Source organism: Myotis lucifugus, unplaced genomic scaffold (genome assembly GCF_000147115.1).
Source record: "Myotis lucifugus unplaced genomic scaffold, Myoluc2.0 scaffold_3953, whole genome shotgun sequence".
NCBI classification, from domain to species: domain Eukaryota; kingdom Metazoa; phylum Chordata; class Mammalia; order Chiroptera; family Vespertilionidae; genus Myotis; species Myotis lucifugus.
Window position 1 is genome coordinate 1 of NW_005875001.1, and position 13,570 is coordinate 13,570.

At 42.0% G+C, this 13,570-nt stretch overlaps 1 protein-coding gene and 1 long non-coding RNA gene across 5 annotated transcripts; one reads left to right on the forward strand and one right to left on the reverse strand.

Moving 5' to 3' along the window:
- Nucleotides 1-615, forward strand: LOC106695869. The gene is made up of 2 exons (XR_001346859.2): nt 1-40; nt 234-615. It is a non-coding gene; the product is annotated as an uncharacterized LOC106695869 (long non-coding RNA).
- Nucleotides 616-2,162: 1,547 nt separating this feature from the next.
- Nucleotides 2,163-13,537, reverse strand: TRMT10B (tRNA methyltransferase 10B). 4 transcript variants are annotated; one of them, XM_014450815.2, is made up of 9 exons: nt 13,378-13,536; nt 13,044-13,241; nt 12,655-12,763; nt 11,913-12,037; nt 9,450-9,602; nt 8,327-8,405; nt 7,841-7,908; nt 3,092-3,215; nt 2,163-2,519 (listed from the first exon to the last, which is right to left on the reverse strand). In XM_014450815.2, exons 2-9 carry the CDS (start codon nt 13,227-13,229, stop codon nt 2,413-2,415), a joined length of 951 nt encoding a protein of 316 aa, XP_014306301.1. In that variant the 5' UTR covers nt 13,230-13,241; nt 13,378-13,536; the 3' UTR covers nt 2,163-2,412. The 4 variants fall into 4 exon arrangements, with proteins under 4 accessions (XP_014306301.1, XP_006108921.1, XP_023604989.1 ...); XM_006108859.3 differs by having other exon boundaries at nt 13,044-13,246; XM_023749221.1 differs by lacking the exon at nt 2,163-2,519 and adding an exon at nt 7,383-7,496 and having other exon boundaries at nt 13,044-13,246; nt 13,378-13,537.
- Between the last annotated feature and the right edge of the window lie 33 nt (nt 13,538-13,570).

Sequence of the window (13,570 nt, forward strand, 5' to 3'; positions counted from 1 at the left end):
CTCTCCCCATTAATCTTCAGAAGATAAGATACTGTCTTATGTGAGTCTTAAAATATTTTTATAAACAAGTCACTGGTTGCCACTCATGTTCTTGTGGGTGAAAAAAGTCATAAAATAGTACTATTTTTTCTTTTATAATAAAGTTTACTAAAAGTATTATGATTTACTTGGTGTTAATTTCCTTAGTTTTCCTGGAAGTAACCATTGAAATAACACTTATTTTCTGATAATAGTAAAACATGTTCATCAAAGAAAATGTAGAATACATAAAAAGTATGAAGCAGCGAACAAAAATCACTTGAAATCCTATTATGTAGTGGTGAGTATGTAACAGCTAACAATTATCATATATTTACAAATCAAGTATTGTTCCAAGTGCTTTGTTTGGATTGACTCATTTATTCTTAGTAACTGCAAAAGGCAACTTCCTAGTGCAAGAAACTGAGGCTTAACTTGGCCAACATTCTCAACCACTAATGTGAATATATGTTTTTCAAAATGGAATTATAGAATTATATTTTATATACTAGTCTGTAATATACTTTGTCCACTTCAAACATTTAAATATATTTCTTTCATGATTGCTATTAAAAATTCCATAGTTGTATAATGCTTCATTTTTGTGGTATAGGATATTTTGGATATGTCCAGCTTTTTGTTGTTATAAAAAACACTATGATGAGGATCTCTGAATATAAGTTCATCCAAGTCTTACTTTGCCAAGGGTCATTTCCTAGAAGCCAAACAAAAAACTACCTACCTAGGTTTTGAAGAAATTGTAGATGTTTGTGATAGAGTTGAAGAGGAAATTCTATGTTATTTGGAATTTTAAGCAAAGCCTTTTGAGGCCAAAATGAAGCCTGGCAGCTGATCCAGGTCAATGGTTCTTGGGTTAGAGACCTCCCTGAGAATATGGTAAGAGTTACAGACCTCTGAGGCCTATTCATAGAGGTCCTCCCTTTTGGAGGCATAGGTTATAGAACTATGTTGATAAAGACCAAGGAACATTATGTACAGTGGGGCCTTGACTTATGAGTGTCCCGACTAACGAGTTTTTTGAGATACCAGCTGTCTCTCGGCCGATTTTTTGCATTGAGTTGATAGAGTAATTTGAGGTAATGAGCTCCTTAACGAGCTTGGTCTCAGAACGAATTAAACTCGTAAGTCAAGGCCCCACTGTATTCCTAAAGATGTTTCCTAAAGACTAGGCTGCTCTTAAGTAATCAAGTTCATAGTTCCTGGGGGATTAAATTGTGAAAGGAAGGAGATAGAACCCAGAGGTAACCTTTTGGTTCTTTTGAAATACAGGTTACATTTTTTTCAATTTGCTAGCAGTTTAGAAATAAGTTGACCGACATAAACTGGCCATAGTAACTGAAGCAACTGTATCTAAGTAGGACATGAGAAAAGGGATCACTGAGATTTGCATCATAAGAGGTTCTCTAACATGCTTGTGTGAGATGCAATGTGTTTTTCTTTTTTAAAAAAATATATTTTATTGATTTTTTACAGAGAGGAAGGGAGAGAGATAGAGAGTTAGAAACATCGATGAGAGAGAAACATCGATCAGCTGCCTCCTGCACACCCCCCTACTGGGGATGTGCCCACAACCAAGGTACATGCCCTTAACCAGAATTGAACCTGGGACCCTTCAGTCCACAGGCCGACGCTCTATCCACTGAGCCAAACCGGTTAGGGCTATTTTCAAGTTAGACTTACCAGTACTATGTTTTTGCTTTTCAATTTGAACTGATAATTCAGATATATGTGCAAAATCTAGTTTGTACAAGGCTCAGAAGGATACAAAAATACTCCCACAAATTGTCCCGTAGGAAGGCTATAGTTAGGAAGAGAGAAGCCTTCCACACCCATACTTGGCACAGGGAAAACAAGGTAGGAGCTACAGGTGGGGAAAATTGCTATGGGGGCTTAAAGAGGGCTAGGTTAGGACAGGCTGATCCTGAAAAGCACATGTATAGCACATTACTGAGTTAGGGATAATCAGCATGATCAGAGCAGGTTGGACAAAGTCATACAACTTTATGATGCCACTTTAGTGAAAATTAAATTCTTGATATCACAATAATTATTTAAGCTACCTCTAAAGAGTAGATTTTTCACAAGTAGATGTAGAAAAATAAATTAACACACCCAAAGCCATGTAGTTTAAGGGCTAATTCCTTGTTATGTAAACTTTTTACTTAGTCAAGATAAACAGGGCACTTCCTGTGAGCTAGGCACTATAGGAGACACAAAAGAGCATAAAATGTGGTCCCTGTTATTAATAACATCCTAATGAAGATCCGAGATGTCAAGTAAAGGCAAGTGTGTGCCATCACCACTTTGCTCTCCTCTTTGGTCAAGGCCCCTCCAGCAACTTCACCTCCTGCAGGTGCACTCTTAGGCTGTCCATCATTCCACTGAGTTCTGAAGAATATAGCCTTTTCTGGAAGAAACTCCTTTCTTCAATGCTTCAGGCCAGTTTTGAGTCTCAAAGTAAGTGGACAGGATATCAAATACTGTTAGAAGGGTAAACAGAAAACACAGTGACCACACACTGGAAAAAAAGAACTAGTAAATGACTAATGAAAAGGGTGTACTTGAATATTCAACAAACCTACTCTGTACCACACCTGGTATTAGATCCTGGGGAGACAGAGGCAAAGCTACAGGCCCTGCTTGCCCACAAGCACTGCCTACACTGAGAGATGTAGGCGTGTAAATGGACAATGCTGCAACAGAGAGGAACACAATACAATGGGAACACAAAGGAAGGGTCCCGATGTGGCCTGGGACAGGGAGAGGAGCAGCCAAAGTGCCTATGAACTGAATCCTGAATTCACTGTCAATGATGGGTTAAAGGCAGGGCGTTCTAGGTCAAGGCAACAATTTAAACTATTTAACATAGATCGGAATTAGGAAGAAAATGAAAAATAGCTTTGAGAAGCCAGAATACATGTCACAAAGTGCATGCAATAAAGTACAAGCACATCAGTCATGGGGGTAAGCTGCGTCAAGGCCATTCATACTTAGGCATGATGCAAAGAAGCACCAGAATTAACACATTAAGCGTGGGCCGTGTGAGCTGTACCTTGATTGATGGCCAATATCTCTGAATGATAGTTTTTCTCATTCTGGCGTCTGACCATGTATTCCTGGATTGGCAAGCGGGCTGTCTTGACAGAGTGTTCTCGGGCCTTTTGAAATGTCACCTTCTGTAAATAACAGTTAAATATTTTTCTTTTAAAAATAATACATGAAAATATTTTCATGCATAGCAAATTATGAGAATCCCCATTTATCATTCTAATTTCATCTATAATTATAATTAATGATAAATGTATTAAAAAGAAGTAGCCTGTTATTAACCATGTCACCCCAATAAATTCAATTTTAAAAAGTGAAAAAAGAAAAGTAACCTGCAGATAATTAAGAGTTCTGCAGATAGCCCTAGCTGGTTTGGCTCAGTGGATAGAGTGTTGGCCTGCAGACTGAAGGGTTTCAGATTCGATTCCGGCCAAGGCACATGCCTGGGTTTCGGGCTCAATCCCCAGTAGGGGGCGTGCAGGAGGCAGCCAATCAATGATTCTTATCATTGATGTTTCTCTCTCTCTCCCCCTCTCCCTCTCTGAAATCAATAAATATATTAAGAAAAAAAAGTTCTGCAGATAATGAAGAGTATTTATTTGTCCCAAGTAAGGAATGGCTTGTGCAGCAACACCTCACCTATTTGGGAGTCATTTATCCACTGTCTTCCACTCACTACTACTTACAACCAGGAAGGAAATAAGTTAGAAAAGGCATATCTACGGTCAAAACTTCAAGCAGTCTAATCAATCAGAGGAGAGCATGCCTGGCCCTAACTCAGTAAGTCCCAATCTGGATATCGAGTTTTCAGCTCATAGCCAATTGGTAGCAGCAAATTAGAGAGAAGGGAGACAGGATTCAGGTCAGGTACACCAGTAGCTGCAAGAGAGCATTAGGTGGGAGAGCTAATGCTCTCCTGCTGCTACTGAGGAAGAAGGGCTCTGAAAACTGCAAAAAAGGAGTCAAAAGAACTCAAGAAGTCCAATAATCTGAAGCCATGTTGGGTCTCATTTAGAGAAAAATTATTAATGTCCCTTTATTTTTATTTTTTTTTAGATATATTTTTATTGAGGAAGGGATATATTTTCAGAGAGGAAGGGAGAGAGAGAAACATCAATGATGAGAGAGAATCATTGATTGGCTGCCTCCTGCACGCCCCACACTGGGGATCAAGCCCACAACCTGGGCATATGCCCTGACCGGGAATCGAACCAGTGACCTCTTGGTTCCTAGGTCGACGCTCTACCACTGAGCTACACCCGGCTCGCTATTAATGTCCCTTTAAAAATGTCCCTTCCCTAGCCAGTTTGACTCAGTGGATAGAACATTGGCCTGTGGCCCTAGCTGGTTTGGCTCAGTGGATAGAGCGTCGGCCTGCGGACTGAAGGGTCCCAGGTTCGACTCCAGCCAAGGGCACATGCCTGGGTTGCAGGCTCGATCCCCAGTGGGGGGCGTGCAGGAGGCAGCTGATCAATGATTCTCTCCCATCATTGATGTTTCTATTTCTCTATCCCTCTCCCTTCCTTTCTAAAATCAATAAAAATATATTAAAAAAAAAAAAAAAAAAAGAACATTGGCCTGTGGACTGAAGGGTCCCTGGTTTGATTCCGGTCAAGGGGACATGCCCAGATTGCGGGCTTGATCCCCAGTGTGGGGCGTGCAGGAGGCAGCCAATCAATGATTCTCTCTCATCATTGATGTTTCTATCCCTCCCTCCCTCTCCCTACCTCTCTGAAATAAAAGTACATTTTAAAAAACAAAAAGGTGTATATAAAAAAAATGTCCCTGAACCATGAACTGAAGTTTATATTTGCTACCTTATAAGAAGCTGGAAAGGTACCTTTTTGCAATTCCAGGGTTCAAGGGAAAGATTTAGATTACTGGGATAATTAACATACTCGTCTGGAAGGGACCTCAAGAGTTAACTATTCCCCTCCAACCACATTGATTGGTTGCCACTTGCACATGCCCCAACCGGATCAGGACCGGAGATCGAGTCTGCAACCAAGGTATGTGCCTTTGACTGGAATCGAACCCATGACCCTTCAGTCTGCAAGCCAACCACTGAGCAAAATCAGCTAGGGCAGGAAATTCTTGATATTAAGCCAGTTTTCTGTTGTTTTTTTCTGAGACTTCCACTCATTTGTCTAGTTCTACCCTCCCAGGGCCACAGCAAGCAAGTAAAATGGCCCTTCCACAAGATAGTCATTCAGATACTTCAAGTAGGATCATGCCACTATGAATCCTCTAGTCTCCAGACTCATAGTCTCAGTTCTGTCAACTTCTTTGACTATGACTTAGTTTTGAGTCCCTTCGTCATTCAGGTCAACCTCTCCTGAACTTGTGTTAGCTTATTAATGTCCTTTCATTGACGGTCCCATAATTGACTGGGCACCTAAGTATGGTCTAACCACCTGGAACAGCATGAAGCAGGCCTAGCACCTTCTTTTTCTCATACCTGGACTACACGCCTCTCAGACTCACATGAGACACAGTTCCAATAGAGAACTTCCAAAAATGTTTTAAGTAATGTGATTCGGATGGAATAAGGGTACAGCTATTCAAAGGACTTCTTTGAAGGACAACACTCCTTGCATATATGAGCTATGATTGCCTTTTTTTTGAAAGTCTATTCCTTTTTAACCACTTTGAACTAGAGTATAGAATTAAAAGTTAGTAGGAGACTTGGACGCTGCCCTGGAGGAGACTACTGTCTAGTGTTTGTTCTCTGAACATTAAAGATAAAATGACTCCTCTTGAAGAGACATTTTTCTTAGCATTTTTCTAAGAAGCCAAATTCCAGTAACAACCAAAAAGTTCCGTTCATCTGACAAATCTCTGTGCCACTTATTTTTCAGTTTAAATGTTGGTGGAGAGAGAAGGTAAGATGCTGTGTCAAAACTACATCTATAGCTCATACTCACTGATCCTTAGACTTTGCTGCCTCCAAAAAGGGGCTGTCACTCTGCTGTGGGAGACAGCATTTAACTGTTGTCTTTTAATCTCCTTTAAACTAAAACAGCCCCCCCCCCCACTCCAACTATTTTAGTTTTTATTATTACACTGGCTTTTTTGAAAGTCTGGCCCAGTTCTCTTGCATAATGTCTCACATTCTAGATCTGTTTCCTCACAATTAAATTAAATTTAAACATTTTCTAGTAGGAATACTTTTCAGGTGAGATTCCATCTTATCAGGAGGTACCGAATGTCACTATTGGTGATTCTAATTTTGATCACTTGGTTAAGATGGTGACCTCCATGTCATTTCATTGCAATGGTACATTGCAATTTGTGGGGTGATACTTTGAGACCATGTGAGTAGTCAGTTTCCCCCAACCTTTCATTCAATCAATCCCTGAATCAACGATTGCCCTAGCAGTGACAAAATACTGATTTCTGAATTCTAGGCATTTCTCATTCTTAGCTGGCATTCTTAAGAGTCCCCCTGCCATTTTTTAAAAAAAATATATTTTATTGATTTTTTACAGATAGGAAGGGAGAGGGATAGAGAGTTAGAAACATCGATGAGAGAGAAACATCGATCAGCTGCCTCCTGCACACTCCCCACTGGGGATGTGCCTGCAACCAAGGTACATGCCCTTGACCGGAATCGAACCTGGGACCCTTGAGTCCGCAGGCTGACGCTCTATCCACTGAGCCAAACCGGTTAGGGCCCCCTGCCATTTTTTTAGATTATCACTATGAAGTCAGAGAACAATGACTATTTTAGAATAAATACAATTCAGTTAAATATCATCTTGTTAAATATGTATGCATCTTATACATATATGAAAAAATATATAAAATATGCTCATGTGAAAAACATATATATATATATATATGCAGATATCAAACAGATACTTGTGTGATCATAGACTATCAAGGGATACACAAGAAAACTGGTTTTCTCAAATGGGGACACTGGGGGACAAGGATTGGAGGGAGACTTATTCTCCTTTTTATACATTTTAACTATTACATCATTATTATCTATGCAATGCTAATTAGAAAAATAAACAAAATTATCAAAAAATATTTATATACTAGAAACACATTGAAAAACTCCAATTATGCCAATACAATTCCAATTCAACAAAAGAAATCTGGACAAGTACTATTGAGGTTGAGCTTAGACTTATGTCAGCAGGGAAGATGGGCTAAGAAGGAGCAAACTACTCTTTCACCAAGAACATACAGCTAGTAAGAATACTGAGGCAATACTTCCTTGGTCAAGATCAGAGCTATTCTTACAGAAATGAAGAGAGGAGTTCCACATTGGCTACTGATGTAATTACCAAACATTCCCATCCTGGGTTCTGTCAGGAAAGCACTGCTGACATTGCTGAGGAGGAGAGAGTGAATTTCATACGAGGGAGGGCCAACTCAGGCAGAATAGGCTCCTTCTTCTTTTTTAAAAAAAATATATTTTACTGATTTTTTACAGAGAGGAAGGGAGAGAGATAGAGAGTTAGAAACATCGATGAGAGAGAAACATCTATCAGCTGCCTCCTGCACACCTCCTACTGGGGATGTGCCCACAACCAAGGTACATGCCCTTGACCGGAATCGAACCTGGGACCTTTCAGTCCACAGGCCGATGCTCTATCCACTGAGCCAAACCATTTAGGGCTCCTTCTTCTTATTCCCTTAGTGTTTCTAGGCCTTTTGGGTAAGATTATTACAGGGTAGGTGCCTCTACAAGTAAGGACCATTTTTCAGAATACAGTTTTTCAGCCAAAAAATGTACACTTACCTTCTGAATGCTTTCGTCCACAAGTCCACCGAGGATGTAAACTGTGTTTAGATCAACATCTTCAAGAGCTAGTGAAGAAATGAAGGCTAATGAGATCAAATCTTTATAATTTCTAAATCCAAAGAAAGTAAAAGGAAAGAATGATAAAAGTAGGAATTTCATGAAATAGAAAACAAAGATAGATTTTCTAATCCTCTGAAAAAACAATTAAATAGATAAACCTTTGGCTATCTTATCAAGGTAAAAAGGTAGTAGACTCAAATCAACATTAGGATTCAGGAAGGAGACAAAATTAAAATTACAAAGGAATGTGAAATAGAGAATATGAAGATCAACTTAATATCAATAAACTTGAAAATTATGTGACAGATGATTTTCTAAAATAGATGATATATATCTAATTGATCCAAAAGGGTCAATGGAGGGAGCTGACCAGGGAAACTGGCTCGATACAATGCTACATGATCTGTGCAGTCAAGAACATACCATGTTCTGAGTCAGGAGTCAGGTACACAAGGGTTTCCAGGGGGAATACACTAAAGCAGTCATCTTCTGTTATGTCTAGCTGAAAAATACAAATAATCCAATGTACTGTGAACTAGGTTAAGACATAGCCCACGGTGCAGCAAGGGGCTCTATGTCTGACAACCTGTTCTTAGAAAGGGCTCAGCTGGGGAGGGGATGTAGAAAGGCACAGACATGCAACCCTACGAAATGAGGCAGAAAGTATATGGGGCCCTAAGAGACATACAGGGAGCATACCTCAGGACTACGGATGAGGGAGGGACACCCCCAGAGACAACCTTGAAGCGAAGGGAATGCTGGAACTGGGTTTCTGAAAAGAGGTGAGACTGACACAACAGGAAGAAGGACTCAAAGTGGAGGGAATCATACCAAGAAAGGCATGGGCAAGGGATTACATGGCCCTGAGATTGGGTCTCTTTGGTTCACGTGCAGGAATCAACAAACATGTACAGACGAAAGTAAGGCTGGAAACGGCTGCACTACGGGAGGGACTGTTAAGACAGTAACAGCAACCATGACTGATTGTGCAGCACTGCATGGGGCACTCTTCACACTCATCGCCTCCATGGACCTCCCTGGGAAAGGCCACACTGCCCAGTCTCAGCTACACAAGGGCATGTTTAGTGGCATTTCTTAGGAACTGATCTGGATTCTTGCCTGTATGTCAATCACTACACGTATGAGATCCCATTGAAAGTTGAAAAGCAACTTGGTATTCCCTAAAACTCATCTTAAATCCATATTACTTCCATAAGGGTTCTTTCTCTTCCTCCAAAACTATTTCCTAATTCTGCATCGCCGAGAACAAGAAAGGACTCATGGCATTTCCCCAAAACATCCCTGGAGTACACAGTCTACATACATTATAGAGGACACAAAATACAGTCCTACATACTTTTGGCCAACATGGTGGAATGAAGAAAAAATTTAAATATAAGAACTGATAAGTGGTTCTTAAATTAAAAAAAAAATTTTTAGATTGTAATAATGAAAACACAATTTCTCAAAATATGAAAAAGTAAAAAAATTACCCCACAACCTATTTATAGATGACAATTCAAATAATATGCAAAATGAGGCTTACCAGGTAACTAGAAAAGCCATCATTCATCCTCAAACACTCTTCATACAGGGGACTGTCTGTTGTGAATCCAGTGAGGCAGATCCAAAATGGCCTGTCAGCTTTCTTATTCGAACCATACAACCTTCGGATCTGTCCAGCCAGCCTGCTTAGTTCCTTCAAAAAAGTAAGAACAACTTAGGGTGGAAACATGCCCTCTTTTTCTAAATTCATTGTCAATAAATGGTTACTCAGTAAGTTCACTGAGTGCTACTCTGGAAAATCTCATGAACTAGAATGACCCCCTTCACTCCAGAAGTGAGTACATGCATGTGTGAGTACGCATTACACCCCTGGCATCACCTTATAGATGACAACTGAGGTAATGATACTAGCCAAGAAACAGTGAGTTAATGGGAAAACTGAGACCGCCCCCTCCTTCAGGACCTGTCGTTACATATCTAATATGATATATGAAATCATTCTTTTAGCTTTTATCTAAAATCTTACCATGTGATGTTTATTATTTATTAAAGAGAGGTTAGATTACTATGCAGACATTTTTATACTCCATCAAACAAACTTGGCACCTTCTCCCTTACTCTAGGAGATGTAAAGGATTGGGAGTTTTAACTTTCCATCCTGATTCAGAAGACCTCACAATCTGGCCTGCTTTTGTTCATAGCGGAGAAAAGGCTTTGAGTTTGATTTAATCTGGTATCTCAGTAGAAAATCCTGGGTTGACCTTTTCAGAGGGCTGTAGTTAGAGATTCCTACAAATCTTCAGTTTTCCTAATTTCTCGGAAAAACAGGCAAACCCTAGCATATGTATACTAATAAAAGGGTAATGTGCTAATTAGACTGGGAGACCTTCTGGACATCCTCCCAGACAAAGCCATGGTGGCGGGGCCGAGGCAGAGGCGGTTAGGGGCGATCAGGCCAGGAGGGGAGGGCAGTTAGGGGTGATCAGGTTGGCAGGGGGGGGGAGGGCAGTTGGGGGTGAGCAGACCAGCAGGGGGGGGCCAGTTGGGGGTGAGCAGGCCGGCAGGGGGGGCCAGTTGGGGGCGATCAGGCCGGCAAGGGTGGGCAGTTGGGGTGAGCAGGCTGGCAGGCAGAGTGGTTAGGGGCAATTAAACAGGCAGGCAGGTGAGCGGTTAGGAGCCAGCGGTCCCGGATTGCGAGAGGGATGGCCGACTTCCGGTTTAGGCCCGATCCCACCAGCAGTCAGACATCCCCTGAGGGGTCCCAGATTGGAGAGGGTGCAGGCCGGGCTGAGGGACCACCAGCCCCCTGCCCCACCACTAGTACTAATACAACAGGGGTATTGGAAAATAGAAAAATTTGTTTTGTAGGTTAAGTCCTAAAATTAAGGCCCAATAAGGTTTGCTGCCTTGACATCTAATGAAATTGGGTGAGCCTTGAATGGCCCAACTGCAAGTTCCTCTTCCAACTCTGCTCCCACGGATAAGGTCCCATAGCCACCAATCCTTTTTATCCAAGGGACGAGGTGTAGTTCCTGATTATCCCTGAGCCCACAGAATTATTTCAACAACCAATCCCATCTTCCTGCAGGAAGCAGGGGCACCCACCCTCTTGATACTACAGAGCCTGCCCCCACAGTGCCCGGCTGTTCATTCTGTTCCCATGTGGCCCTGCATGGCATGCAATGCCATCCTCCCCCAAGGCTGAGTATATCTATATATATAAAAGCCTAAGCGACTGTTACAACCAAACGAACGGAACGACCGAAATGACTGGAATGACTGGTTGTTATGATGCGCACTGACCACCAGGGGGAAGACGCTCAATGCCGGAGCTGCTCCCTGGTGGTCAGTGCACTCCCACAGCCAACCTCCCGCGGGTGGTGGCGGCAGACGCGGCCCCTCTCACAGGAGGGCCTTGGGGCTGGTTTCTTCCCTCCCTCCCCTCAACTGGCCTGTCACCACCCACCATGGTGGCAGCACAGCAAGTGAGGGAAGGACGGGGGGAGAGGTGTGAACCTCACAGTGGCGGGGCGCCAATGGGGGCGTTGGTGTCTGTTCCTTCTGCACCTAGCCCGTCGCCTCTTCTCCTGACCCCGCTGGAGCCTTTGGGCCCCAATTGGCCTGGCTCCGATCGGCCCTGATCACCAGCCAGGCCTAGGGACCCCACCCATGCATGAATTTCGTGCACTGGGCCTCTAGTGTGACTAATAAACTGCGCTCCATCTTATCTGTTCAGTGTTGAGTGCCATGTGTTCAGCCATCCCCAGAACCCCAGAACCTGTAGGGTGAATGGGAGATCACTAAAACACATACATTGCAGGAAGACATGCCACCAGGTTATCTCCACACAACACAGAACCAGGCAAATATCCCTCTCCCCAGCAGAAGGCCAAAGATTTCGTCTCTGGAGAACTGAAACTGAAAGGCTGTAACTAGACTGGGGACACTATGAACACAGAGGCAAAGGGTTGATCAGGAATTTGGAAACTAGTGGATGTTCTACCTTCTTAGACATGTGGTGGGTCATACTTAAATCGATACAGAGTCTTGGTCCTGAGTGTTTGGCTTCCAAAAGTTTCTCCTTGGTTAAGGATCTCAGAAAACGTTTGCTGTGCTGCGGGTAGATGCCTAGAGTGGAAATATCAGAAAAGATATATAAGTGGGAAAACAGAGGAATAATATTCAGTAAGAAACAAATCTCCCCAGCCAGCTGAGTACTATTTGCACAGGAAGAGAAACTAGAAACTTGAAGTTTGTGCCAGGTATTCATTCATCAGGCAGTTGAGGTATAGCAGAGGGGTGATGACTGTGGGCTCTGGAGCACTCTGCTGGGTCTAAATCTAAGTTCAGTTTGTTCATTTAATACTTGTATCAGCTTAAGCATGTTATTTAATTTCTCTGAGCCTCAGTATTTTCACCTACAAAATGGGGATAATAAAAGACCTACCCTTTAGGGTAGTCAAGGTAAAATTCTTAGCACTGAACCTAGTACATAGCTGTTGGTACCATTCCTTCTACTTCTGAGCTTATAAACACATATGTACACTATATAGTTTACATCTGAAAGGCAGACTTCAATTTTATTTTCATTGATACTTTGATTCCCAACAAAATAGGACTATAGGTCTCACCTCCCAGATGTTTGTTTTTACTTAAAAACAGTATTACTATTCTTCTAGGAACATACAGATACCAGTTTGCTAACAAATAAATATAATTATACCAACAACCTGATTGATTGTTACCTGAATTTTCTGTACGATTGGCTTTTCTTCTTTCTTTTTCTTGCTTTCTTTTGCTCTTCTTTGCCGCAACTATATTTTCCCAGTGTCTCTGTTTTCTTTGGACATTTTTCTTAGGTTATCCAGAAAACAAAATTGTTTGAAAACTTCATAAGCACCAAAAAGGAAAATGAATATTAGAAACAGTTACTTAGAGTTTGGATTTTCTGACCCTTCTGAGGTGTATCAAACATACCTCTTGATCTGAAGCCTTAAACTGGTTAGCAGGGAATTCAACCCTTGGAATACACCAAACTCACTCCCAGTCTTCTTGTTACCAGTGTCTATCCATAGAATAGGGGTCTCTGGGACATTCCATCATCTCACAGCCCATGGCCACCCACTGCACTCACCGAGCACCAGGTGGCACTGTCCGTGGGCAGGGTCTCCCTCTCCTGAGGCTCACATTCCACATCCATCTGTAGAAGCTGGAAGCTTTCAGAGATGCCATCTTCGCCTGTGTCCTCTGGGATGACTTCCTGCTCCTGCAGCACGTGTGACTCTGTTTTCTGAGCACTCCCTTCCGATTTCCAGTCCATGTGCTTAGCCCTCTGTCCTTTCACCCAGATTGGAAAAGGCACAATTATGTGAGACATTACATTATTGCACTTACAGAGGTATTCCCCTACATCCAAGTGACAGACAGCGTTATTGTGTTACTGAAGGAGAAGTGCGTAAAATACTAACATGGGTTTATTGAAGAGTATGTGTGTCTTCCAGAGAAATGAGTCAGCATCGAAACGCTTCAGTAGTAAGGGAGCCAAATCCACTTCTCAGAACACAAGCACAATCCTGACACCTCCCAGCAATCGGTGACTCAATGCTGCGGTGACACAGAAAACCAAGTTATTTATCGTGTTCTTTGAAATTCACTCATGAG

Excerpts from the sequence above, each read along its gene's own strand:
- TRMT10B (XM_014450815.2), bottom strand. The coding sequence starts at position 13,229 with ATGGACTGGAAATCGGAAGGGAGTGCTCAGAAAACAGAGTCACACGTG. Across the intron at positions 3,216-7,840 it reads TGGACGAAAGCATTCAGAAG|AAGGTGACATTTCAAAAGGC; the intron begins GTAAGTGTACAT and ends TGTTATTTACAG. Across the intron at positions 2,520-3,091 it reads GATATTGGCCATCAATCAAG|TATTTGATATCCTGTCCACT; the intron begins GTACAGCTCACA and ends CCCTTCTAACAG.